Consider the following 25,657-nt stretch of genomic DNA (forward strand, 5'->3'; position numbering starts at 1 on the left):
ATCCACATCGGAACTCCTTGTCCATATGGGGTTCCTGTAGGCACACTAGTCCCACCCGTAGCTCTAGCCTTCTTCCACGACCGCAAGAGCGACTGTATAGGTCTTGCGACATTTATGTTGGAGTAGTCGCATTATTGGGCCGTTGGCAGCCCTGGGGTATTGATGCCCTACGAAAATGGTGACATAGCAATCATGGATTGAAATCCTAGCGTGGTGCATTTTGTTGAGGCTGTATTATTCATGTTGCTCACTCATCGGCTCAACCTCTGCTCAGTGAGCAAAAAGCGACGTGGGCCTTCCCGGATGTGGCCATCTTGTAGATTTGTACAGAAGTGGGCCATGATATTGAGGTTTTGGGCTCAGGGAGGTCGAAGGCGATGATTTCGTCAGTGTGGTCGTTTAGGAATTTCCGGTTAACAGTGTACATACATCCTTGAGCGGAATGGTCCAACTGTCATTTGCATTTTGGTTGTTGAGATCATTAGTGCTCTGACGGGGCGAGTCTTGGGCAGGTACCATGGTGGAATAATAGGCGACTGGTAGGTATGTGAAAGATGATTCTGAGCGATGAGCAAAAGTGGATGGTTGCTTGATCACTTATCTACGATATCGTATTTCAAAACCACCGGCAAACTTTTGTCTAAGGGATACTATGTAGCGAATACTTGTGTCTCATGGCTAGGCAAAAAAAAAAAAAAAAAAAAAAAAAAAAAAAAAAAAAAAAAAAAATTCTGGGTAATCATTTAGGAATGTCTAATGTACATTAATCTCATACGGAAACCGCATCTCCCGACTCACAGCCGTCCCAACACCATCCCGAATATGTTCACCCAGCGCATCCGCTGCCTCCACTAACAGCGCACTAGTAACAACATTCTCCTTTTTCGCAATAATCGCATTAATATGATCAGTCTCGGTAGCAGCCATAAACACATAGCTGACAACATACGGCAGCTGGTTCTCATGCTCAATGTACATCGGTCCGAACATCTGTGTCAAGTGCGGACGACACTGCCGCTCCACAGAGCGTAGGAGCGTCCAGCAGATCTTGTGCATTTTGAGGTAGTCAAAGGAGAATTCGAGGGCTTCAGCGCCAAGGGAGTTGCGAAGGGCTTGGAGGAGTTGCGGGGGTGTGAAGCGGCGGCGGCGATGGCGTTGTTCCTTTGAGGGTTGTTTGCTTCGGGCAAAAACGCGGAGATCTTGGCCATTTGCTGCGGATATTTCGGCGCTTTCTTCTTCATTTTCTTCCCACATTCCTTTTGATAGGATTTCTTCAAGGTCATTGGGGGCTAAATCGGTTCTGGCGCCCGTTTTGCAATAGCGTTGATGGAACATTCGCGCAACCGGTGCGAGTTCTGTAAGACCTCTGGGGCCCCTTTTGGATTCTCTGATTTGTTGGTTGCGCTTGTTTTTGGCGAATGTTGATGCAGATGCTCCCAAGCTCAGGACAAATCTTTTCAGGTAATCGTCTGGTGTTCTGGGTCTACCACCCACGAAGAAATTCTCATGTAGCATGAAGAGGAGTTCCATATCATCCCACCGAATGTTGAGAAGCTTTTCCTGACGCACGGCATTGTATAAATGTCCAGCGTACATGACTGAGCCCCAAGCGCCAACAAATGTAATCCCTATTTCCTGGAACATGGCCTTGATATGATAAAGGTAGAGACCAGCGTAGATGGGATGTTGTTTGAGCCAGTCGAAAGGTTGTCCAACCGGCCGGCCAGCCCTTCGCTTAGCGTCCTGTAGTGTGTCTTCGTCAACTACCCATTCGATGCGTTCGAGCACGATGTTAAACGCCATATCATTTGATCGCGGCCAGTTGTCAACTTTGAGTGAACGATGAAAGTCGAGAATCTCCTTGATAGAGTCTTTCATTCTCACAGCTGCTTCATATAGATCATCATATGCTCGTGACACCTCGTTTCTGAGTATGTGGTGAGTGTCCAGCCAAAGGTGGGCGGCAAATGTGAGCCATAGCGGAATTTTGCCAGTTTCACACAGCGTCGTCCGCAAGCCACTGGTCAACTCATCTTCCCAAGACATCGGTCTCGGAGAAGCCTTGCACAAGAAATTAATTTCCGATAGCATCTCCATCAGAAGGACTCTGTCTTCATAGGACTTCTCGCGGTCTGTCATCTTGGAGCGATCGTTTAACGGATTGTACGTTCCGTAGTGGCCGGGCTTGTATTGTGGAATGTTTTTTTTACCTTTAGCAATGGCGCAGAACCCCTCCAAGAGAATATAGGTAGGCCAGAAAGCCTTCTCTGCAAAGTTGTACATTCGTAGATTGAGAAAGTCATCTGGTCTTTCCTTGTAGGTAGGGTCCTCTTCGCATTCAATGCAGTAGCCAAGATGCAACAATTGCAGAAGTTTCTCGGATCCACCGTGCTTGTCAAAAATAGGCTGCGCGTCTTCCTCCATGCGCCGAGCAATGTCCACCGCAGTGTTGGTCGTCACAGACGCGGAGACCAGGTCGAACATTCCCATTTTATACCCTGACCATGTTTTCAGGATGACCGCTCGAATCTTGCCCATATCCTGCACAAGAAGCTGGAACAGGAGAAGGGCCTCTTCAAGGTCATGGAGTCGTTCAGCCTCGTAGAGAGCGGCAGAAGGCGGCTCGCCTGACCCTGAAGGGATAGGACCAGGAGCATCAAGGAAGTCCTCAGACGGCTCGAAAAGCTCCAACTTGTTGAATACATTGGACAGCTTCTCCGCATCCACCGACTTCGTCTCTGGCTCCTTGTTCTTGAGACTTTCGGGCATCAAAGGACGCAAAATGTCCCGCACATGCTCCAGAACTCCAATGAAATACGAGTGCCGGTCATCCGAAGCCTGACTTTCCGTCGTCTTCTCCAGAGCCTCGGAAACATCAGCACCATGCGATCGTCTCACAGCAATCGCACGGTGAAGCGAAGAAGCAAAGCCTTTTGGAACCTCTACGCGGGTTCCCTTGTAATCCGCAATGTATTCCGCCAACCCAATAAAATCCTTGATAGCAATAGTATACGTCTTAATCGGAGGAGTCGAAAGCGTAGGTTTTGCTGGAGCATCCCGGGCCACTTTTCTCGCTTTCCCTTTCAGTCTACCACTACCCTGCTGTTTTTGTTTGCCTTTTGTCAAGAAATCTGCTGCGTAACCACATTGTATGGCTGTGCTCGCCAGCCAGGAGGCGACCGTATCAGTGTCAGACTTGTATTGTAAGTAACTGCTGGTAAGGAGGCTGTTGAGCATTGTCAGTTGGAGTTTAAGGGCTGGAGCAACAACCATAGCGTCCATGGCATGGCATATTCGTGGTGATAAAGATCGGATGAATATCGGACCGATCTGGCGAGCTCCGGAGAGGTTCTCGTACGACGACGAAGCACTATTAGTTAGTTAAGCAAGCACTCTACAGCAACTTCATTACTACGTACATTCTTTACTGCGCAAGATACTTTCACTATAATTCTCGGCTGTCATATAGGCCTCGTACAGTTATCCGGAGAATCGGCACCGCTGCCCCGAAGCTTCCCCGTTTCACGCGGGTTAGTCGGAGCTAGAGAGTTTGTTATTCCGGCCCTTAACCACCTCAAAAAGGCACACACGACAATGGTGCCAGTTACACGCCATACGACTAGAGGCCAAGCGGGATGACAGCCTGATCTGTGGCACAGCAATATCAGTCCTGAGGTCGAGGCAGAGATGCTCGCCCCGTGATTTTTTGTCACCTCGTTGGGACGGTGTGAGTTGGTGTAAGGGGGCCATTCGTCGTGAATGGTTGTTTTAGGTCACTTCATTATTATAATTATTATTATCCAGTCAAGTATATTGTTCATATCGAGCCCTAAAGCCATATCAGACTATATCCCATGGACCCGAGGTTAGCAGCTAACCTGCAGTCTCTTGTCCCTGTGAGTTCCTGAGGCAAACCTCTTTCTCTAATCCTTCCAATCCCTTCCTTTGCCCTAAATTACTTTAATGCAAAGGACTTTCGAGCTGAGTGCTCCCCTTGTGTTCCTAGAGCAGGGTGGGTATGGTCTAGGCTGACTTTCAGCTTAAGCTATCCGCCCGCTCTAAAGAATGATGAATCTTCCCAATAATATGTATGCCATAGATACAGTTATGTGTGCATACATTTCAAATGCTGCTAAATTATGGACTATAGTCGGCATATTAGCCTGCATATCTCTGCTTTTCATCTATGCTGCCTTTAAGTCAACAAAATTATCAAATTCTGGGGGCAAATAGAACGCTCGTGGCATGAACATCGCAGGAAGCCTAATTCTCAGTTATCCCAGCTGACATCGGAGTCCTAGGGGATTATAGGTCGATGATATTTCAAACATCTCAACTAAAAGCCGGGCACTGACGCGACAGCAACAAGGCCATTAACCGGAAATAAATGCGATAACGTGCATGATAAGCGGATGAGACAGATAAGTGAGTGAAGACACCAAATCGCCGCGACGCGATCCCTAACATTCAACCATGTTCTCCCTCACCAACAAAAATGAAATTGTCAGAAAAAGAAAATCAAGTGATCTTAGCTATCCGAAGCAACCCAAATTTAAGTATCGCGGCGGCTATGAAGCAAAACTACTTTGACTGATTATCTCCCATTTGCTAATCAGGATCAACCATGCCATTGGCTAATCATAGAGTGTTATTTATACCTTTGCAGGAATCTTCCGGTCGGCTTCTGTTGTGATGGCCTGGGGGCTTGGGAGCTGGAGGGGTTTAAGACCGGAAATGGCGTCTTCGAAGGTGGTATCTGAGAAAAGTAGCTGAGCGCATGTCTTCTAGATTAGGAAGGCTTACACAGAGCCTCAGACTCTCAGATGCTTATTGACTACAAGCACATTTACTGTCGACTTGCATTGCCCGGATACGATGAAAAATACGCTGATCAATGCCCTGTATGTCCAACCTACATACCTGGGCTGTCAGCCTTGCGAGAAGTTGGACATAAATAAGGGCTCGTAATGTCCATATTGTTTCCTCAGGTTCAGCCCTACGCTTTTGCTTGGGTGGTTGTTTTCTCGGAAAGAAAATGGCTCTCGCAGACCAGGAGAACTTCACCGTTTCGAATCATCTTCTAAGCCCCGAGGAAAGCCCACCAACGACGAGAACGACGACGACAGTGACGGACACCAAAAACAAAGACAACTCCAAACAATCCACCGTCCGCTTTTGGCCGCAGATCTATGTCCCGATCCTTGTGTTACTTTATACCGCCATTTTGCTCACAGCGTGGTCAATATTTTGTGTATTGAGCAGAGGTTCCATGGCGTCTATTCCCAATGTGCTGAATCATTACAAGTACAGCCCTGACGTCGAAGCTGCATTGAAAGCTAACGAACGCTGGTACCGGGCTGCGCGAGTTCTCTGGGGAATCATCGGCGTCTCAACAATCCCAGTGGCTTCGTCCGTCTGGCTTTGCAGCGGTGGGCTTTGTTCAATCCCAACGGAACCGCAAAGCAAGCTTCACGCTAAGACAAACCCTCGGACTTGCGAATCGAGGATGGACCAGTCCGGACATAATCCTGTCGCTGCTGTGGCGGCCTGGATTATACAGCACATCTTTTCTTTGGTTGGCTAGCATTCTCCATATTCTGGGGGCCGTTATCAATTCCCTACACGGACTTCTTGTGGGACAGATCATTAACAAAGTGCCTCTTCATGACGACTACATTCTCACCAGTACTACTGATATCCTAGCCATAACGAGCAACCACATACTTAATACGTACGATCAAGGAGACATTATCGCCATGTTGCGCCCGAGTCCCAGTACCGCGCGTCCATCCGATGTCTATAGCAATCTATGGAAAGGCAATGCATCCTGTTCATGTGATTAAAAAAAGTGTTACAAATACGATGACTCTGTCTTCGCATGTCAACGGGCTGTGGTTAACACTGCTGATCAGGAATTTGAACCAAATGATAGGATCGACAGTCCAACACTAGATCTCTTCGTGTCGTCCCTCGGATCTGACACAAACACTGGAATGATCAGGCAATACGCACCACGGATTAATTCTTCCATTGTGTGGGATGACCTGGAGCAGGGTGAATTTCCCCGAGACTGCTTGGGCGACAGCTTTTTCCAGAACTACACGGTGGGGACAGACCTGGTCACGGATATGCTTTCAGCATCAGTGTCTTCATGCCTGGCAACTTTAGTCACTCGCCATTTGCACATACACGTGTTAGGCAAGATTTTAACGAGACGCTTTTCGTCACAGCCACCTTTAGCCCGAGCTCGATGAGAAAGAGCGTGAACAACGCAACGTACCGATTAACGCTCTTCACCACTGTGGGTTATTTCGAACTACCCAGCAATGAACTTGACAATAAGTTTGGACCCATCTTGGAGACGGATCTATTTTCAAGTTGCCATTACCCCGAGTGCAGAAATGGGTCAAAGTCGTAAGAAGCTCTCCGTTCCACTTCTCTTCATGATAGTCAACTCTCCAGCCAAATCGCAGTCTAACCTTTGTGTCAAAGTCTGGATTCCAGGAGCACCATTACAGATAGAAACAACCCTGGCAGAATGGACGGGGACTTCCATTTAGAATACGTTCCTACTAAAGGCCCTCCTGCCCTCCTTACCGTGGCACTATTTTGAAAGGGGGCCTTCATTGATACAGGGTCCCGTAATATCATAGACTTAAACGACGCCAATGGCACATTCGGATACCTTTGTCATGATATCCCGCCTTTAGCATACGTCCTGGGAAACATGGGCTGCACACTGAGTGGTGCCTATGTTTCGAGCGCTCTGACCTGGGTCCGAATGCTAACTAGACCCACATACGCAGTTCCAGCATTAAACCAGGCAGCTTTTCTGGCAAATCAGGCTATTCTCATAAACGCGCACTAAGAACCCCATTACTATGGTTCAGAAGAGATCTATATCTATAAACAGGACAGTTTGGACATGCTAAAGCCGAGTATCTCGACTCCTGCGATGATCGGCTTCTCCGTTTTGATAGCCATCTTTTTACTATTACTGAGGTGTTTTGTGGAGTGGCTGCCACCCAGGTTCCCTGGGTTGACACTCTCAACAGTTACGCTATACTGAAGATGGGTACTGCACTGTGTGAATTTAAGTCCCCTTCCGACGACAAAGGCTTCGTCCAGAAAGAGGACGAGCTTCTCAATACGCTTCCTGGGCATATTGGTGATGCGGAGCCCGATGCGCCTGTTGGTAGACTTGCTATTGGGGCCGAGGCGCCGTTGAGATGGGAAAGGAGATACTGGAAAGGAAATGGGCTGGCACTTTAGCTGTTTCATGGTTGAACTCTAGTAGCCAATATTAATGGCGGACCCGATCAACCACTTTATGTGGCAATCTTGAATGGTGTCTCCCAGACCGTGGAGTTGCTCCTAGACCAGGGAGCTGGCGTCTATCCTGTTGTTTCAAGGTTTCCGGAAAGGGCAGCAAAATATGGAAAAGCAGATGTTCGGGTTTTCTTAGAGAGAAGTACACATCAGGTGCCTGGTTGTTTCGATAAAGAAGAATGTACCCTCCACTGCGCAATGTCTACTGGACATGAGCGTGTTGTGAGAGTACTTGGGCAGTTTGGGATCGCTGGAGATAGATACAAGTGTGAATTAGTAGAATGTACCCTTTTTTAGAGTTTCTTTCCTGTTTTTCTGTGGTAAATCTTCAAGTCTATCAGTGCGATCTCTGTTTCCTATAATGAATTAACAGATAAATTAATAAAATTAGACAACATAAAAGATCGACCCCGTTTATAATAAGCAGTATAGAACGTGACCAGGCCGTCACAAAGCCACTCTTTGATTTTACCAACGTTTTATCAAAGACTAAAGATATCACAGTTCATCATGTTTTCAGTATCCATAATCGGCTCTTCAATCACCTTGATGACGCTGAAAGCAAACTCAAACGAAAGACTCTCCCTTGGAAAAAGAGAATGCCTCAGACATTCGCAGCAGCAAAGAAAAAGCTTAGCAAGTACTCTATTGCAACAGACACTGAGTCATATGGAAAAATCTATGCTCTGGCAACTATCCTCTATTATAGCTCCGATACTTTGATAATGTGGATTGGAGAGGTGAGAATATTGACTGGATGAAGTATTACCAGGACCTTCTTCGATGGAGTTTATACGATATGAACAGGAGGTTATCCCAGTAAACAAATCTGCCAATACTCAAGCACCTGCAGATGCTGCTGAAGATGAAGAGCTTCCAATATTATGTAATTCCGAGACTCCTTTACAAGCTGAAGTAGATCAACCAGAGCCAGTTCTCAGACCGAATAGAAGTGCTACCAGGCCCAAAGGCCCTAGTAGCTCCACAATCTCTCTCTCCTTGTCACGGGATCAATAGTTAGAAGATATTAACGAATTGATATTCTTATCTAAACCAACTAGTAGCCATCGACGAGAATATCGAATCTGGAGAAGAAAAGAAAATAAGAGACAAGTCTATTTACGTGAAGAAGTCCCATATGGTTGTGTGTGGTCTCGCTAAGCAGCTTGCTTGTCTTGCTTGCTTCCATGGTATTGTTTTCCGTGTTGATGATGTTTGCTGATGAAGGCGCTGGGCTGAGCCGTTACAATAGTAAAATAGCGAGCTAGACAAGGCAGGTTGTTGGCACTAAACCACAATGAGAAAGTAGTCATAAGGAAAAAAGCCCTAAGGAGGCTTTCAGTTGCGGACCAAAATGCTTGGCCATTAACTCCCATGCTGATCAGCTTTCTAACTTTGTAATTGTCACTTTTCATTCTTAACATAACAAGGTCATGATAAGGTGACCATCACCTTTTTAACAGACTATAATTTGAACACTATTCTAATATTATAGGAACAAGCTTGAATATAAAACGCAAATAAATATTGAGAACTGTAACATAATGAACGCCTAAGAAACCAATAAGAAGACCATATTAAAAACCACTAACCCAGATATAAAATCGTCACAAAACTCTTCTCTAGGTACATTTGCTGAACCCTTCATCGCCTTCCCAAGACTGCTTCTTGTCGATATCAGGCTTCTGCTTGACCTGCGTATGGACCATAATGCCACAGTAGACAGGTGTGCCCCCAGCATTTGCATACACAACACGGATAGGCGTGTGCGCTTGGCCATTAATCTTCGTGTCAGATTTGATCTGTTTTGTGCCCTGCCAGAAGATAGGGTATTCCAAAAGATCGACATTGGTTTTCTTGCAGGCAGCAGGGTCCCATTCAAGCTTTTCTCCGTTTCTGTATGCGTGCGGATATCCAGTCTTGTCAGCGCCTTTGACACCGGCCTTTTGGACAAGCTGCTTGGCTTCATCGACGCTGACAGTCCAGGTTTTGGAAGTGTGTTTGGCCTTTGTGGTGTCGGTTGCTCTGCAACGGACGGTTTCCTGGGTGGGTTAAATGTGGTTCACTTCAATTGGTAGGGATTGGATGACTTACACCTGCACGAGTTTCGAGATCAATGGGCGTTGCAAAGATGGGGCTCGCAAGGAGAGCAAGGGGGAGGAGGACATTGAAAAAATACATTGTGAGTGATTTCTTTAGTAAAGAAATTGATTGATATTGGATTGAGTGCAGAGCTTAATGATTGAGATAATTTGTTCTCAGCGAGGAAGAAGCTCTGCTTTATAGCTTTGTCTTGACTGTGTTTCTAAATTTATCTAAAATGCCTCGCTATCAGTCTCAGGATTCAATCACCAACACAGGGTTCATCACATGGATTTGAAGCATCCCTGTCCCATGGGGCGGTTACTATTAGAAAGACGAAGCAGGGAAGAAACGCTATGTACATATCTCGACACGGGGACTGTGATAGATACAATGCCACATAGATTGCATAAATACGAAATAGACGAAATAATAAGATTGGTTGATTCAAAGGATTCCTAGAAATAACAGCTAAGGATGGATATGAAGTAAGCTTAGAGGTTGCTTGCAGGCGGAAGATCGACTGGCGCAGGGGCACCGCTCCGCTCCCCGGTCGGCCCCGCAAGGCAGACACGGCTGAATCGTCCGCCAGGCTGACATCTCTTCTCTCGACTCTTTCTCTTTAAATCTCTGAGGTCTGCCCAATGGTGGAATTCTGATAACACACATAAGACTGAAGGAATTCATCATGTCGACACTTTTGACCAACCCAGACTATTCAGGGGAGTTTGAGGACAAACCACTCCCTTTGAACTTGTATGACGAATATGACGACGAAGAAGATCTCTGGATCAAACCAAGACTAGAAAACCTGGTCAATGGAACGTTGACTCCCAAACAGCTCGCCATCGACCTTGACGCTATGATCACAGAGGATACAAACCGAAAATATGACGAGTTGATGAAACGGCCAGACCCCCGAAATCTGACCGAGGAAGAAGAAGAAAATGAGAGCAGCATAGCGCCCCATCCCAGATCTCATATCTCTCTATTGTTCTCTGTCATTGTGCAACTATGTACAGCCTTTCCAGCCTATCACCCTGGACAGACTCATATTGTTGAATTTCTTTTCGCACTGCAATCCCTCTCCCGCCATGAAGTCTATACAGGTCTACCTCCGAAAGACCCTAGCGAGCCGTATCAAACTGTGACACTCTGGCCTCTCGAGGAAGATGGTGGAGACTGGCAGATGTTCTCGTACCATTTTAAGGAGGCGATGAAAGGTGCCTAGCCCTCCCTTAGCTAAATTTGTGATCAATGGTCTGGCTTACACTGGGTTTTTAGTATGGCTTGCTCCATATCGCTTGCGGAACCTCAATGCTGCCATGGCCCGATTGGCTGCCTTGAAGCTTTGTGACTGCGATAGATATAGCGCTCTTCTATATATAATGCCGTCAAATAATGAATATCTTGATTTGGACGAGCGTCCCATCGATGGACCGAACAGACTGGGTAACAATTTGATTGCAGCTGCCCAGTGGATTCTGCCACTGAAAGAAGGCCATTTTACCTATCAAGAGTGCAAAAAGTTTGAGGGTGAGCCGGAGTGGCCACATATTTGGTGTATGGTGCATTGGAGGGAATGGAAGCGTCAATTTGCTTTTGTTGCGGGTGATGAGCGATTTGCTGCAAAGTACAGGGAGGTGGCCGAACGGTCTTACTGTCAGATGCTTGTATACGAGGAGGAAGATTCCAAGGGCCAGTAACAATCATTAGTATCAATATGCTAAAATACATTGTACATTTTACGACATCTGCACAAATGATGCCTCGATGCATCACACTGATTTTTCATCCATTCCATTTTCAATGTTGCCATAACATGCAGAAGAGTATGAATATATTGACGAAATGCTCGCTTCGTTCCAAAGCAAAAGCATGCAACAGCCGAGATACGCTGATGTGCACGTCACTGCCACAAACACCACAAGCTTCAATGTCAATAACGACATCTACATGCCAATTATGCGTCAGTTCAAGATCCTTTGGGGTTGGCGCCAATATTATGTTATCACTCACCATAATCCCCGGGTGGCTTCAGTTTAAACTACAAAAAGTTAAGCCAAGTTAGAAATGTTAACCAAACACTGAAGATCATAGATTATCTACAAATCACCTGTGAAAAGTAGTGAAGGGCTGGGCTGTCCACCTGAAGCCGAGCAACCAGCGTTATCTCAAGATTATCATGGGGAGCGGGCGATTCTCTACAGTTGCAGTCTAGTCACGAACCGAGGGACAACCGTGAAATGGGACTCTAAAGTAGCAGGTGATGCCGTGAAATTTGAACTAATATATGAACCTGCGACGCGAGACGCGGAATTTTCTGTCTCGCAATCGAATCCGAGGCGGCGATCATGCCGGTTCACCTATTCGGTCACGTCACGCCGAGGAATGTCTATGAGAAGAAAGGCATACCAGCCAACCGAATTGAACAATTTGGCAAACTAATTGAATCTCCAGAGTCGGGGGTAGAAAGCGAAGATGATGAGTCAATGGAGAATCAGTAACGTTGCATGCAAGAACAAGAGTCTTGTCTTTAACAGAAGCGAGCCATGTCAAGCAATGGAAGGTAGCACCTGGTAACTAAGTAAACTTTTACCGTTGTCGAAAAACCCCCAAAGCCGTCGCGTAGATCAAGCGATGGTTTTGCCAGTAAATGCATGTTTGCTGGTTACTTTGTGTTCGCTCTTGAAGTAAAAGCAGCACATGTAATGCAGTTACCATCCATCTCGTCCGCTTTTTTCTCAATCCACATCAAAGCTTAGTATCCGCAATACAATGTCTTGGACAATATTTGTTCGGGGTAAATTGGGAAAGAGCTCCAATGAGAAAAGTATCGATCGAAAGGGCTATACAGACACTCTTAATCCCGTAGACTAGCTAAATCGTGATATCGTGGCGGAATATAAGACATTAGACAAAGGAAATGAGATGTGCATAGATATCCCTCCCGTACTGTACTCCGGGAGTACCGTCCAGCCGTGCCCCTTCGCTTTATTTCACCAAGAATAAAACCTCAAGTACGCCTGACAATATCAAAGACAAAGTGAAAACTGCGTGGGAGGTAATGATAGGATCTGAGTATGCGAGCGTTATAGTCGAGTCGGAACAGGAAAGAATTAACCATCGAGTCGTCTTATGCCTGATTGCATAACGTACATAACCAGACAGTCGAGTATAAGCTGGGTGATTTGATTGGTCGCATGTATAGTCGGGCGAATCGGTCATCATGCGCGCAGTTGCATAGAGAGAGCTTGAGTGAGGGACAGGCAATGGGAATTGGTAGAAATTTCTGTACGGCGCCGTCACACGAAGTCCTCCACATTCTCTTGTCGGTTTTGCAGTGAGGGTCTGGGATTCTCATTTGACAAAGGGATTACCTCTTCTTCGCCGGCTCTGTAATTATATAAACCTGATAATGGATAAACCATCTTAGCCAGGGAAAGCAAGTATGTATGTGTGTTTTAGGGTTGGCAGTTCATACCGCTGTATGGAATATGTGACATACTTCAAATGTCCTGTGGAGTAGTCGTGGGAATATTCCGTGGTATAAAGGCTCGTTCGAGAATGGACCATGCGCATTGGGGTGATGCTGCGGGGTGGAATCTCCACCATATAGAGGCACATATGGCATATCATCTATTGGACGATTGCCTGGGGTATTCGATTGGCGGTGGTCTGGGTTATTGTAAATTGAAATTAGTATATGGACGAAGCAGCAGGGGCGGGATAGAAATATATTACATTGGGGTGTAGTCGACCATTGAGCAAGTTTACATCTATGCTTGATTAAGAACCGGGGAAATAAATGCTATCAAAAGTAGGGAAGAAAGGACTCAAAGTATTCCCGTGTACTATATACAATAAGTTTATCCTCAATTGTGAACGTCTTCGAAACGCCCAAATACTAGCGTTGGTACTTGTGACTTGTAAGATACATCCAAGTTAGTTCGCATATCAGATATGCTACGTAGTAGATGGACAGCTCACAGCTGCGTGGCACTTTGTAGCTTTGATGAGGCCATGAGCCAATGGTGGATGCAGGTGCTGAAAATAGATACACCTGTGACTAACCCAACGTGAGGCAAATGCCGGGAGGCACGGTGAGATTAAAAGGCAGACATGTGTTTCCGGACTACAGACCCTTTCTTCCCCCTACGCTTTATCGAGGGTCTTACACAAACTTGTTACTGATGGTTCACTGAGTGAGGCTGAGAACTTTAGCGGAAAGGGAAATTTTCTAGAAATTCGGTACATATGGCATTCTTCACACCTCTCATAGCAGTCGGCTCTACAGGACTTCGTTCTAAACAAAGGGGGCAAGAGTACATCTGCCATTTCCGCAAACGAGAATCAATTTCTATAGCGACCCCGGCAATTGAGCTAAAAGGATCGGCTATCTGATAATCATGTTGAAAAGATATCAAGTAAACCCCTCCCCCTCCCCCACGGCTTACAACCCTACCATGCTACAATCTACGTCACAGCTTAGCGCACTCCCCATTCGCCACTGGTAGCAGATGAATGCTGACCGTCTTACTATTCGTCCAACCATCCAACGCCTCCTTCCCCAAGTCACGACCAAACCCGGACTGCTTCATACCTCCGAATGGCGTGTTCGAATGAAGATTGCCCCAGCAATTGACAGTGACCTGGCCAGTTTCAATTGCAGATGCGACTCGGTGCGCACGGCTGATGTTATCGGTAAAGATGGCGGCGCTGAGCCCGTATTCTGAGTTGTTCGCTTTCGTGATTACTTCAGATTCTGTTTTGAATTTTGCAATGGCCTGGTTACGACGGTTAGATGTGGCACGGAGAGGGGACAGTGACTTACTGCAATGGGTCCGAATATCTCTTCTTTCATGATGACATCGTCTTCATTGACATCAGCGAACGCTGTGTTCGAGACAAAATTACCGTCGAGGTCCTCTCCACCGCACAAAAGCCTTGAGCCGGCTTCTTTTGCTTTCTTAACATAACCCAGTATCTTCTGATGCTGCCCTACGCTGGCCACAGGACCCTTGTTAGTTGTCGCAAGCAGTGGATCTCCATGAGCAGTCTTGGACATCCTAACTTTGAACTCTTCAAGAAACCGCTCATAAATTGAATCATGCACATAAATCCGCGATCCCGCCGCACAAATCTGTCCATTGTTCGCCGTGATGCCCAATGCAGTCCAGAATAGCGCATTCTCCAAGTCCGCGTCCGGAAATACAATAGAAGGACCTTTACCACCGAGTTCCAACGTCACGCGCTTGAGATTGGTTTCTGCGGCAGCGCGCAGGATCTGTCGACCGACTAGGGTGCTACCCGTGAACGCGACTTTGCGAATCTTAGGGTGCTCTGAAATTGCTTGGCCTGCGACTTTGCCTTCGCCGCAGAGAATGTTGATTACTCCAGGTGGGAAACCGGCTTCGAGAATCAGGGCGGCGAGCTTTTGACCATAGAGGGGGGTTAGTTCGGGGGTTTTGATTATGAGGACATTGCCGGTTGCGATGGCTGGGGCGAGTTTCCAGATTGTGATCATGCTAGTGAGCACCATGTTAGCATGGTCCAAAATCAGAGGTGATTGGTATACATACAGCGGTGCATTCCACGGAACGATAGCTGCGCAGATACCAAGTGGCTCATGTTGTGTATATGCCAATCCATCAGGAATATGCAAAGACTGGCCAGCACCCTTATCCGCCCATCCAGCAAAATAACGTAATGTATCCACCGCCTGCGGAACGTTAAACTGCAACGACTCTCCATATAAAATGCCAGCATCGATTGACTCCAATGAAGCCAGGTCGACGGCATCACGTTCAATGAGGTCTGCGAGTTTCGAGAGAAGCCGCACGCGTGTTTGTGGAGGCGTTGGCCTCCATTCTCGAAATGCGGCTTCGGATGCTTCGACTGCCCAATTGACATCTTCTTTCTGGGCGGCTGAGACGTCGGTTAGTCTCTGGGCGTTGGCTGGGTTTGTGGTATCGAGGGTGTGGTTGTTCGTTGCTGAGACGAATTGGTTGTTGATGAACAGTCCTTTATGGACTAGTGTTGGTCAGCATATTGTCTGTCAATAGGAGATTATTGGAATACCATTAATAGGCTTTCCCTGGAAGCCGGATAATATTGCCTGTGCCATTTTGTCTGCTCTGCAGTGAGCTTGATTGGTGCTTATCATCCAGCGATACCTTTGCCTTATAACATGACAGCGGAATAATTCCGACAGGCGTCGCAATCATGCATATTCCGAGCATTCCGAGTATAAGAACTTTTGTTCTACTATGACAGGGATCCCCGCATCTTCAGGGTTCAGCTCCTTGTGTTACACGGCTTTCTCAGTTACTGAAAGGGAGAACGTGTAGAGGAGTCGTTTTTCCGGTGTATCAGCCTTAACACGGCGATTCCGGACATTGTTGTGTCGAGACGCATTGGCAGGTATTGGAAATTTTGGATGGTAGCTTCTGGTTATCTGATATTCTTATTCGAGCGTGGTGGAGTGCAATAGAATTGTTAGCGTTAGTATGGTCCAAAGAAGTCACTTGATTGACGCGAAACAAAAGTATTCCCTTTCTTCTCCATCTTTCTGCATCTCTTCACTCCCTGCCCAGGTAGCTTTCGAGAAACTATAACTATATTCTTATATATACGCTTAGCACTCAGCCTGACAGCCTATCCTCAGATAAACTAGCCATCCACTAGCCTCATTACACCATAACAATCTCAAATGCAGTTGCCGGAGCCACCGTTAGCCCATTGACCATTGGGAGTTGGCCCACCGGTAATGCCACGCCGGACAGCGTGTGGGACATCTGCGTCAGTTGCTTGAAGCAGAGGGTCCAGATCACCGCTGCATCAACACGAACCATTACCGAAAGTGTAGCTACTGCGCCAATATCAAGATACCTTGCGTGCCGGTTCCCAGCTCTGTTCAGGATGAGGTCATTCGTTTCCGTCATATTGGGGAGGTAGCCTTGAAGGAGCTGATTGGCCTGGTGTCCAAAGAGCTAGAGGGGCATGGTCGTCGCTATCAAAAGGGTAACAAAAATCTGAGGGCAGTCTTCCGCCTGTGGGTACCCTTATAATTGCCTACTTTCTGGTATTATTTGGTTACTGGTACAAGAACTAGGTGGATTATCGGTCTGTACCCAATCAGTGTCGAAGTAGATGGTGTTAGGGCTGGGACTCGGTCCATGATTGAACACCGGGAAAGCCCAACGGAATATCATCCCACGGAAATCCAAATTCTTTTAGCTTGACGAAGTTAGTGAGAAGTCTACCGGAAGAGAGTACTGTGAAATATTTACATACCAAAGACTCGACATCGATGTCCGACATCACCGGGGTCCACTCATCAACAGATCCGCTAATACCACTTCCAATCTCCTCAATGTATCTCTCAAGAATGCCAGCACACTTCTTTATATACTCCACTAGAGCCCGATACACATCGTCCTTCGTATACCGACCCGTTCTCTCCATAGCCTTGATCTGGCCCATCACAGTAGACAGAATAGCACACCGTTTCATACTAGGAACACCCAGCCCGATTACCTGGAGCAATTGTTCTTGGATGTGTTCCAGTACTTCGATTATTGGTCTCCGAGATGCTTGTGCCATTCTATGAAGGACGTTGTCTGGTACAGATAGCTTACCATCCGGTAATCGAGGCCGTGTCTTGGCTTCCTCTTCTAGTTGCGTGACGAGCTCACAACATATGACGATTATTGTGTCTATTGAAAATGGGCCCTTGAATGCACCAACGCCTGAAATAGATAGTTTGGTATAGTAATCGAGTGGTTTTGAGGCGATGTCTGTGGTGTCTGCGTAGGATGCAATGACCATGGCGGATTCGAAGCTGAGTTTCCGTGCGAGGTAAAAGCGTGAATCTTGTGGAGACTGGAGTAGGAAGGGGCGGTAGAGGAGGATGATTGTTCTGCGAATAAATGTACTTAAGACTTTTTGGTGGAACTCGGCAGATTCGGATAGATTGTGTGATTGAAAATATTTTGCAAATTCTGCGCAAAATGCTGTAAGTTCGGTTCCTAGTTTCAGTGCTTGTTCGTAACATTGCGGTTGACCAATTTGGTTACTGAATCGAGCGACTTGTAAGCGGGTTGGGAGCGATTTTAGCAACAGGCGCTGGATTGATGCATCTGTATATTGGTTATATGGTTCCGCACTTGGCACGCTTCTGGTATTTTTATCGAGCTGGCTTTCATCGATATTTATCGGCGGTTCAGTGTCGAAATCATCTTCTGAGATTAACGGTGGCATGGGAATGTCAAACGAAGCCTGTACAGCTATTTCCATCACTGCTGCCCATAGCATTCTTCTCGTCTCGCATTCATATGGAGACAATGACAGAAAATGGCTCGGATCGCGATGTAAGCCCAAGCTACAGGCGAATCGCACTAGCGATCCTGCCGAAACCCAGATAGACCCTTTGTTTAGAGAATGGACTTGGCGACAAAGGAGCATCAGGCAATAGACTTGCAATCCATCAATGCTATGTGCAGACTTTTCGTCAGGCCCTGTAAGCCACCACTGTGCTGCATAAACCCAACGGTGCACGCGTAGATGAATATCGTTCTGAAGCGCTTTGTCTGGATGAAACACAGATCCAATTCCAATCACCAGCAATGCCTTGAGGATAAAGCTGTGCGGTGCTGGCTCAGTCCGTACAACAAGTCGTTTGTTATAATCCTCTAGAAAAGACGAGTTCAAAATTCGATAGATAGGCCCCAAGGTGCGGAAATACACAACAGCCATTTCGGTATACTCCACGACCTCCCAGTTTATATCAAGATTCAGGTGCTGGAAAGGCTCGTCCCACATTATGGACTTATGCTTCAGTGTTGCGCGAATTCCTTTGCACTTCTTAATTTCTTCTCTCATCTCCGCAGCTTGTATGTCGTCGATCTTCTCGAGCATGCGCAGCTGGTGAAAGGCATTTGTCCAATGACCCTGACTGGCTACCTTTGTTTTTTCAGGGGTCGTCTTCAACCGTAACGTAGGTGCAGGAATGCAAGTATCCTGGGGCCCCAATCCAGCAATACTCCGGGTCATTTGCTGCTCGATATTAGACACGCGGTTGCTCAGTTCATAAAGCGACTGGGACAAGCCTCCATCACGCGTAAAGCACTCAGATTCTCGATTTAGTGATACCACTTGTTCTAGTCTCCAGACTCGATCCTGGAGGTCCTGAACCATCTGTTCCAAGGGGAGTGATTGCCTTGCTGCTTGACAAACCGGTTGAAAATCAGATCCATCCTCTGAATGGCCTGATGCAACTCGGGCTATTCGGGAAGAGCTCTGGGCACTCTCAATTCCCTCCTGGGAACTGAAACTATACGAGCACGGTATAGAGTGACGGGCTCGTGTACAGGGACCGCAAGGAAACGCGCGGTCGCAGCGAACTTTGCGCTGACGGCACTGGACGCAGGAAAGAGCCGGTCGGCGACGTTTTCGGGGTGTAAAGTCGGCCATTTTGATGATAGAAAAGAGATGGAATGGGCAGGAGGGCTGCAAGGTCGGTGATTTTAATAGACCGAGGCCGAGTTCGGGGTCGGTAATAGCCGGCAGTGACAAAAAATTTGTGAAAAGACAAAAAAAGAAAAAAGAAATGCATCGTCCGTGAATCGAACACGGGCCTCGTCGATGGCAACGACGAATTCTACCACTAGACCAACGATGCTAGTCGATATTTGCTTTTTATTATTATTCCCTACATTCTAATTAAATTTACCCATAATATACACCTCTTATACTAACTTGACAAGTTATTCTATTTGTCCCTCTTTCTCCCACAGCCAAGTAAATAGCATCATCAAGGAACACACACCCGACACCACTGTCATAATTAGTAAGCTGGTCAACTGCAAAGGCGCCGCGAACTTACATGGCACCAACTGGAATGCATTCAAATAGCTCGACCGAACGAGATCCTGGACTGAAGCCGGCAACCTTTGAGCAAATCTATCGTCATTCAGAATCTTGCCAATTAACTAAGTCATTGATATTGGTTAGTATAGCCGAAAGCGGACTATTTATGGCGGATAGACACGAACCCTTTTCTCCTCCCATCCCTCTAACTTTTTCCCCAACTTTTCCCCGAAGACTCGCTGCACGAGCGCCACGTTTGTCGCGGGCCCGATTATATGACCCAGCTGCTGACAGAGGTAGTATGTAGTGATGCACGTTAAAAGGTTCTCTTTTGGTACACCCAATGACATCCCAGCGAACTGCGTAGTGAACAGAACACCGACGAACATGCCATTGGGGACAAGATACAGTAGTTCCCAGGTGGGGCTGCTAGATCGCCAGCGGATGAAGATGACCGCATAACTTATGGAAGCGCCGCAGATAGCGACGGCAGTCATTGTTGTGTATCTTTTCCACCTATCAAATATGAATGGTTAGTGGCGTATGTCTGGGACCGAGTTGGAATGACTTGCCGTTTGATTATTGCTCCTGCAATCAATCCTCCGAATGACACACCGGCCGCTGAAAGCACGTAAGCTGACGATGCGTACGAGTTTGATGCATCCTCAACTCGGATCAAGTATGGAGCTATATTGCTCACAAACTAAATGATACAGGACACGCGTCAGGGAAGAAGCTCTTCATCTCAGCAATGCGGACACTTACTCCTGAGCGGCTGAACATCACCAATATCTGGTTCATGCCATAACCTCCCAATGGCGTTCTCAGTAGGTACAACGGGATCAACGGACTTTTGGCCCAGTACGCTTCAGTCGCGACGAATAACACCGCTGCAACAAAAAAGGCCGGTACAAGAATATTCAACTGTGCTATGGATTCATCTGCTGCGTTGAGATTCTGCACAATGAAAAGCAGAAGGAGTATGGTAGTAGAGAGGCTGAAGAGGCCTCCAATATCGAGTTGCGAGATGGTCGATCGCGTTGTCCTCTCCTCATTCCCATCACCACCGGTACCGGTCGAATTCAGTGCAGATGGAAACCCATGCCATCCGATCAGTAGGCAGACGACCACGAAGGGCACTTGACCCAGAAATGACCATCTCCAACCAACTGTACCAATTAAGAAACCCCCAATCGGAGCACCTAAACTGCGGCCCGTGACATTGACCACATTGGCATAGCTTCGAAGAAGGGCTACCTCATTGACGGGGGCTAGATCTATTGTTATCATCGATGATCAGCCAAGCAAGGGAGAAAGGCAGAACGGTAGACACTCTTACCGGTAATAAGGACCGATACTAGGGATACCATTCCACCACCACTAATACCGGCGAGCACTCTGGCTAAGATTAGCTGCAGCAGTGATGTACTGGTCCCGCTGGATTCGGATTCGCATGTCAGAGTACGGACCTCACGATCTCGGAAATGTCAGATCGACCTACCACGCAATACACCCCATAGCAAAAAGCACGTAGGCAGCGAGAAGAACAGTCTTTCGCCCGTATATCTTACATAGTGCCCCGTACTAACAGATAAATATGATCAATCCTGACCCAACTTTTCCATGACACACCACACTCACCACCGGTAACGACAGGCAAAATCCAAAGTTATATGCAGTGAGCAGCCACGATCCCTGCGAGAGACGGTGAAACTGCGACGCGATAAGACTCCATGTAGAAAGAACGAGAGATTCGTCTGCAGCTGCAAGAAAAATGCCTACAAGATGTCAGGAATGCCATATGATACCCTCCAGTGGTGTCACATGGTCTTACCTATAAACGAACCGTACACAGCGAGTTTGTCGCGCCTGCAATTGATTTTGTTTTCCGGCTCGCTCTCATGGCGAGATGGAAGCAAAGGGCTTTCTTCGTCAATGGGCATTTCCCTTATTTTGTGTCCTCTGGACGAGATGTCGAGAAGACAGTTCCAAGTTCAGGGAATCTTAGGATTTAAAAAGATGGGTGTCTCAGCTAAATCCTCAGCTCTCAGCTAGTACAGTAAGCAACTAGGATACGTCAACTGCCCATAAAAAGTTGCTTATATTCATACCAGTTCCGCCCATTAAATCCATTTTATAGTTAGTGTTTATGTCTATAAAAATCCGTAAGTATTTTTCCACTCCTATAATGTTGAATCGATCAATTGCTTGTATCCAGGTTCTGCTGTATGAGTTTCTACGGAGTATTTCACAATATTTGCTTCTTTGCAGCCCCCTTGCTATAGTTCAGCTGAAAGCACAGGCCCCTGTCATCTTGCCCTATCAAAACGACCCGTACCGCTGACACTACTGTAAACAAGGCCTGTTATTTCTTGGGTAAAGTGATCAGATCAATAGATCGGATTTGGAATGCAAAAACAAGCCTAGCTGCACGGTTCAACAAACGTACATTTATCGCCATCCGTCGTACCACCCAGTTTGCGATTCTTGAGTAAGGCCTAACTCTTATTTAATGGGAGGTCTATATAAATTGAATACTCAAAGCTACAGAGGAGTAAATTTGGTGTTCGGGTCCTGTGTCTGTGTATAGAATACCGGGGAAATCATGTAACCTCCGCTTTCGAAGTATAACGTATTCAACGGGCGAGCGGCGAGTACGGCCGAAGTGCGAATTTTCCCCGCAACCACCAGAATATTTCAACACAGCCATTTTTAACACACCGTTTCTTCACTTTTTCTATACAAATATGCCTTTATCTAAGGAATCCCGTATGCAAATGGCTATTACTGCATGGAAAGAGAAAAAAGTTCAATCAAAATTGAAAGCTGTTCAAATATATGGTGTCTCTGAATTCTCCCTCCGCAAGCGGGCTTAATGGAATCAAACCACGTACAGAAACACGCGAAATGGCCATAAATTGACAAAATACGAAGAATAAGTACTTGTCAAGAGGCTACTAGATACAGACAAGCAAGGCTTCTCAATTAGGTCATAATTCCTGCGTGGAATGGCACAAATTTTACTCCATGAGCATACACAAGATCCAGCTGCAGTTCTTGGAATCAACTGGGCCTATTCCCTTACCAGACATCGTCCTGAACTACGTACAAGATACAATCAAAGAATTACATACCAGAGGGCAAAGCAGGAGGATTCAAAGATCTTTAAAGAGTGATTTGAGACTGTACGCAACGCTATTCAAGAATATGGTATACATGAAGATGATATCTGGAACTTTGATGAAACTGGCTTTGCAATGGGACTCTGTACAACATCCAAGGTTATCACTGCAGCAGAACGCGGTGAGAGGCCTTGTACAGTTATCCAGGGAAATCATGAATGGGTCACAGTCATTGAATGTGTGAGCTCTAAGGACATTTATATTCCACCGGCAGTTATCTTGAAGGGGAAAGAACACCAAGCTGCTTGGTATGAAGAGGATGACCTTCCTCAGATTAGAAGCTTACCAACAGTCCAAATGGCTGGACAACTGATGCAGTTGGTCTTAAGTGGTTAAAGCAAATTTTTGATCCTTTTTCAAGGCTGCATCAACTGGCGCGAAGCGGCTGCTTGTTCTTGATAGCCATTCAAGTTGTGACAGTCTCGAACAATATAAATTCATTGGTAGACTCTGTCGAAATACTAACATGGAGAAGGAAAGAAAGAAGCTGGGCCTGGCAGCGCTGTGCTATCTAGTGTGCGAAGGGGTTCCTGCCCTATATTCAAACAGGCCAAAGTATACAAATATCTTGCGTTGTTGATAAATGCCCGTACTCCGTGACACAAGTCACCAAACTGCTGAATTTGATGATTTCTGCAAGAATAGTGCAATTATCTGTCTTTGTAAGCCTCCACATACATCTCATCTTCTTCAGCCCCTAGATGTTGGGGTTTTTGGGCTACTAAAACGCGCATATGGAAAACTAATGAAAAGCTTAATGATGCTACACCTTGCCAGCGAGCTCCATCACGCTGTAGTGGCTGTGGGGTTATTGGGCGCACTATAAGGAGTTGCCCTAGTGAATAACTATATAATTAACTAGGAGATATACTCATTCAGTCAAATTCAATGGTGTTGATGGTTGAAAAGCTTCAAAAGTAATGGTTGCGGAGAAAATTCGCACTTCGGCCGTATTCGCCGCTCGCCCGTTGAATACGTTATTCCCAGGGACTGTTTATACTCATGCCGAATTCAAGAACATTGATCTTCCTCAACTTGATCATTATAACTATACCAGAACATATTCCCTTTTAGGAAGACAGCATCCTTGCCCCCACAAAATCCACTAAATCAAAAAAACTCTTCTTAAAAAACCTCTCCTGCGTCGTCCGATTCACGACCTGTAACCCAAACTGCTGCATATAATCCCCAAACTCCCAATTGTCCGCCCAACTCCATGCCAGCGCCCCCATAACATGCACTCCATCCTCATGAATCGCCTTCAGAATCTCCGACATAAACGACAGATAATACATACTCCGCGGCGTATCAAACAGTTGATCAGAGAGCTCTTCTTTCTCGGCCTCTTTGTACACGGGGAATCCAAATTCCGAAACGAGTACTGGCTTGTGGAAGGTGTTGTAGAGGTAGTTAAGGTACTCGCGGAGGTAGGTGGGTGTCATGTAAACGTAACTGTTGGAGCGGTAGCCAATGTTCCAGCCGTGAATGGTTTTGGTTTCTTGGATGACGCAGTAGGGGAAGAGTTCATTGGTTGCCGTGTGGTTTGCTGCGCAGTCGGTAAATGTTTCTGGTGGTTCGGAGACTACAGTTGCTGTGTAGGGGTCGATGCCGAAAAAGTCGGAGGTGTTGCCGATGTAGGAGAGTTCGGCTTCACTAAGGGGTTTGGCTCCTGGTAGAGTTTCGAGAACGGAATCGGGGTATTGCTTTCCGAGGAAGATGGGGTTGGCGTAAAGGCCCAGTTGGATCTCCTGGAATCGGTTTGCTGCAGCAATGTCGCTGGAATTTGTAGGGTCGCGAGGGATACCGAAATTGTCGTTAAATTTGATTCCCAACTTGCCGGTTGCTTTCAGCTCATCCTTGTAGAAATGGTATACTTGCGCATGCGCATGCACGACATTATTGGCGCCGGTGAAGTTGAACGAGTAGAGGAAAGGTTCGTTGAATGTGAACCATACCGGAACTCGATCAGCATAATGAGTGAGGACAACTTTTGCATAGTTGACGAACGAATCCACAAAGGTCTCGTTTTGATAACCTCCATTGGCGTTACCTAAATCAGGAGTAGCAAGGAAGTTGTCGCTAGACACGAATAGCCATGGACTATCGAAATGGAGGAGCGTCACTACCGGCTGCATTCCCGCGTCTAGAATCGTGTTGATCAAGTCGTCATAGTGCTTGACACCCTGCTCATTCACGGGAGACCCAGGCACCACAAACGGTAGAATTCGTGTCCACGGGATCGAGAAACTATAGTACTTGACACCCATAGCCGCTAGGCGCTGGATATCTTGCTTGTACAAGTAATAATTCTCGTTGGCCACATAGTTCTTCGGCTGATCGACAGTTGCTAGATTCTCTTGGATGGTAGGGCTGCGACCTTCCAAGCCAATGGCACCTTCGACCTGAGCGGCGCTTCCAGCAACACCAAAGACAAAATCATCTGGGAAGTTGTAGCAGTCCGTAGGTCCAAAGTAGTCTTGAGGTGGCAGGACTAGTTCACTGGTTGAAACCGGTGTCGGGCTGACCGTCGTCGAGTACATCCCGGTAGTCGTGTAATTCTTAATACCAGCTAGCTCCCATAGCGAAGACCATGCCGCTTGTCCGTAGGAATCATCGGTGTCCGAGGCTGTGATCTCCGTCTGGTCTGGTAGCCAGTTGCCCCATGTTGTAGTTACCGGAGGTGTGGTGAGATACTTGACGGCCTCAGAGTATGGTGCTGCATAGGTTTGAGTGGTTGTCGGTGTCGGTACCGAGGTAGCATATCTATGTTTAACCAGTTAGCTATATGTTCTCCTGAAGTGTTAGCAATCATGAGGTGGTGAACCTACCGAACAGTCTCATTCAATGTATAAGAGAACGGACGAAAAGAGTACTGAGGTGATGCAACCGGCTGCGTACACTGCGGACGCTCGGTGTAGCCAGTTGTTGTAAGATACAACTGCTGCGCTTCTGCGAGTGCCACCAGCGCACTACCACAAAAAAAAATCCCTCGCATCATGTGGCACCTTGCAGAAATAATCTATTGCAATGTCTCCAATATCCTCACCCAAAACCCGTAGACAGTCGTTGCTTTTATACCCGGCTTTTCCAGGCCATACTATGATAAAAGTAAGTTTCACCCATCTTGGCCATGGGCCCATCATTGTTTTCTGCATGGGTTGATATAGGTCAATAAGCCCGTGAGCCATTTCATT

At 46.7% G+C, this 25,657-nt stretch overlaps 9 protein-coding genes and 1 non-coding gene across 10 annotated transcripts; 3 read left to right on the forward strand and 7 right to left on the reverse strand.

Moving 5' to 3' along the window:
* Positions 1 to 729: 729 nt before the first annotated feature.
* On the reverse strand, positions 730 to 3,326 carry EURHEDRAFT_415694 (uncharacterized protein). The gene has a single exon (XM_040782765.1). The coding sequence runs from the start codon at positions 3,280 to 3,282 to the stop codon at positions 754 to 756; it is 2,529 nt and encodes an 842-aa protein (XP_040635958.1). The 5' UTR covers positions 3,283 to 3,326; the 3' UTR covers positions 730 to 753.
* A 1,709-nt stretch (positions 3,327 to 5,035) lies between these two features.
* EURHEDRAFT_405380 (uncharacterized protein) lies at positions 5,036 to 5,584 on the forward strand (the record flags this gene model as incomplete). The annotated part of the gene is made up of 1 exon (XM_040780378.1): positions 5,036 to 5,584. The coding sequence occupies one exon, from the start codon at positions 5,036 to 5,038 to the stop codon at positions 5,582 to 5,584; it is 549 nt and encodes a 182-aa protein (XP_040635959.1).
* A 468-nt stretch (positions 5,585 to 6,052) lies between these two features.
* EURHEDRAFT_201334 (uncharacterized protein) lies at positions 6,053 to 6,758 on the forward strand. The gene is made up of 2 exons (XM_040777936.1): positions 6,053 to 6,414; positions 6,493 to 6,758. Exons 1-2 carry the CDS (start codon positions 6,152 to 6,154, stop codon positions 6,611 to 6,613), a joined length of 384 nt encoding a protein of 127 aa, XP_040635960.1. The 5' UTR covers positions 6,053 to 6,151; the 3' UTR covers positions 6,614 to 6,758.
* A 1,843-nt stretch (positions 6,759 to 8,601) lies between these two features.
* EURHEDRAFT_415698 (uncharacterized protein) lies at positions 8,602 to 9,568 on the reverse strand. The gene is made up of 2 exons (XM_040782766.1): positions 9,424 to 9,568; positions 8,602 to 9,371 (listed from the first exon to the last, which is right to left on the reverse strand). Exons 1-2 carry the CDS (start codon positions 9,508 to 9,510, stop codon positions 8,952 to 8,954), a joined length of 507 nt encoding a protein of 168 aa, XP_040635961.1. The 5' UTR covers positions 9,511 to 9,568; the 3' UTR covers positions 8,602 to 8,951.
* Positions 9,569 to 10,032: 464 nt separating this feature from the next.
* EURHEDRAFT_415699 (uncharacterized protein) lies at positions 10,033 to 11,206 on the forward strand. The gene is made up of 2 exons (XM_040782767.1): positions 10,033 to 10,634; positions 10,696 to 11,206. The coding sequence occupies exons 1-2, from the start codon at positions 10,100 to 10,102 to the stop codon at positions 11,115 to 11,117; spliced, it is 957 nt and encodes a 318-aa protein (XP_040635962.1). The 5' UTR covers positions 10,033 to 10,099; the 3' UTR covers positions 11,118 to 11,206.
* A 2,538-nt stretch (positions 11,207 to 13,744) lies between these two features.
* Positions 13,745 to 15,554, reverse strand: EURHEDRAFT_415700 (putative aldehyde dehydrogenase). Its single transcript, XM_040782768.1, has 4 exons — positions 15,493 to 15,554; positions 14,994 to 15,444; positions 14,246 to 14,939; positions 13,745 to 14,198 (listed from the first exon to the last, which is right to left on the reverse strand). The coding sequence occupies exons 1-4, from the start codon at positions 15,536 to 15,538 to the stop codon at positions 13,893 to 13,895; spliced, it is 1,497 nt and encodes a 498-aa protein (XP_040635963.1). The 5' UTR covers positions 15,539 to 15,554; the 3' UTR covers positions 13,745 to 13,892.
* A 1,015-nt stretch (positions 15,555 to 16,569) lies between these two features.
* Positions 16,570 to 18,885, reverse strand: EURHEDRAFT_380360 (uncharacterized protein; the record flags this gene model as incomplete). Its single annotated transcript, XM_040779287.1, has 2 exons — positions 16,570 to 16,650; positions 16,708 to 18,885. 2 exons carry the CDS (start codon positions 18,883 to 18,885, stop codon positions 16,570 to 16,572), a joined length of 2,259 nt encoding a protein of 752 aa, XP_040635964.1.
* Positions 18,886 to 19,022: 137 nt separating this feature from the next.
* Positions 19,023 to 19,093, reverse strand: EURHEDRAFT_t134. The gene has a single exon. It is a non-coding gene; the product is annotated as a tRNA-Gly (tRNA).
* Positions 19,094 to 19,178: 85 nt separating this feature from the next.
* On the reverse strand, positions 19,179 to 21,224 carry EURHEDRAFT_517831 (MFS transporter; the record flags this gene model as incomplete). Its single annotated transcript, XM_040786599.1, has 9 exons — positions 19,179 to 19,249; positions 19,298 to 19,403; positions 19,467 to 19,797; positions 19,854 to 19,984; positions 20,047 to 20,558; positions 20,621 to 20,718; positions 20,783 to 20,865; positions 20,923 to 21,059; positions 21,116 to 21,224. The coding sequence occupies 9 exons, from the start codon at positions 21,222 to 21,224 to the stop codon at positions 19,179 to 19,181; spliced, it is 1,578 nt and encodes a 525-aa protein (XP_040635965.1).
* Positions 21,225 to 23,533: 2,309 nt separating this feature from the next.
* EURHEDRAFT_405387 (glycoside hydrolase family 1 protein) lies at positions 23,534 to 25,461 on the reverse strand (the record flags this gene model as incomplete). The annotated part of the gene is made up of 2 exons (XM_040780379.1): positions 23,534 to 25,226; positions 25,292 to 25,461. 2 exons carry the CDS (start codon positions 25,459 to 25,461, stop codon positions 23,534 to 23,536), a joined length of 1,863 nt encoding a protein of 620 aa, XP_040635966.1.
* Positions 25,462 to 25,657: the final 196 nt, after the last annotated feature.

Source organism: Aspergillus ruber (genome assembly GCF_000600275.1).
Source record: "Aspergillus ruber CBS 135680 unplaced genomic scaffold scaffold00028, whole genome shotgun sequence".
In the NCBI taxonomy this organism is placed as follows: domain Eukaryota; kingdom Fungi; phylum Ascomycota; class Eurotiomycetes; order Eurotiales; family Aspergillaceae; genus Aspergillus; species Aspergillus ruber.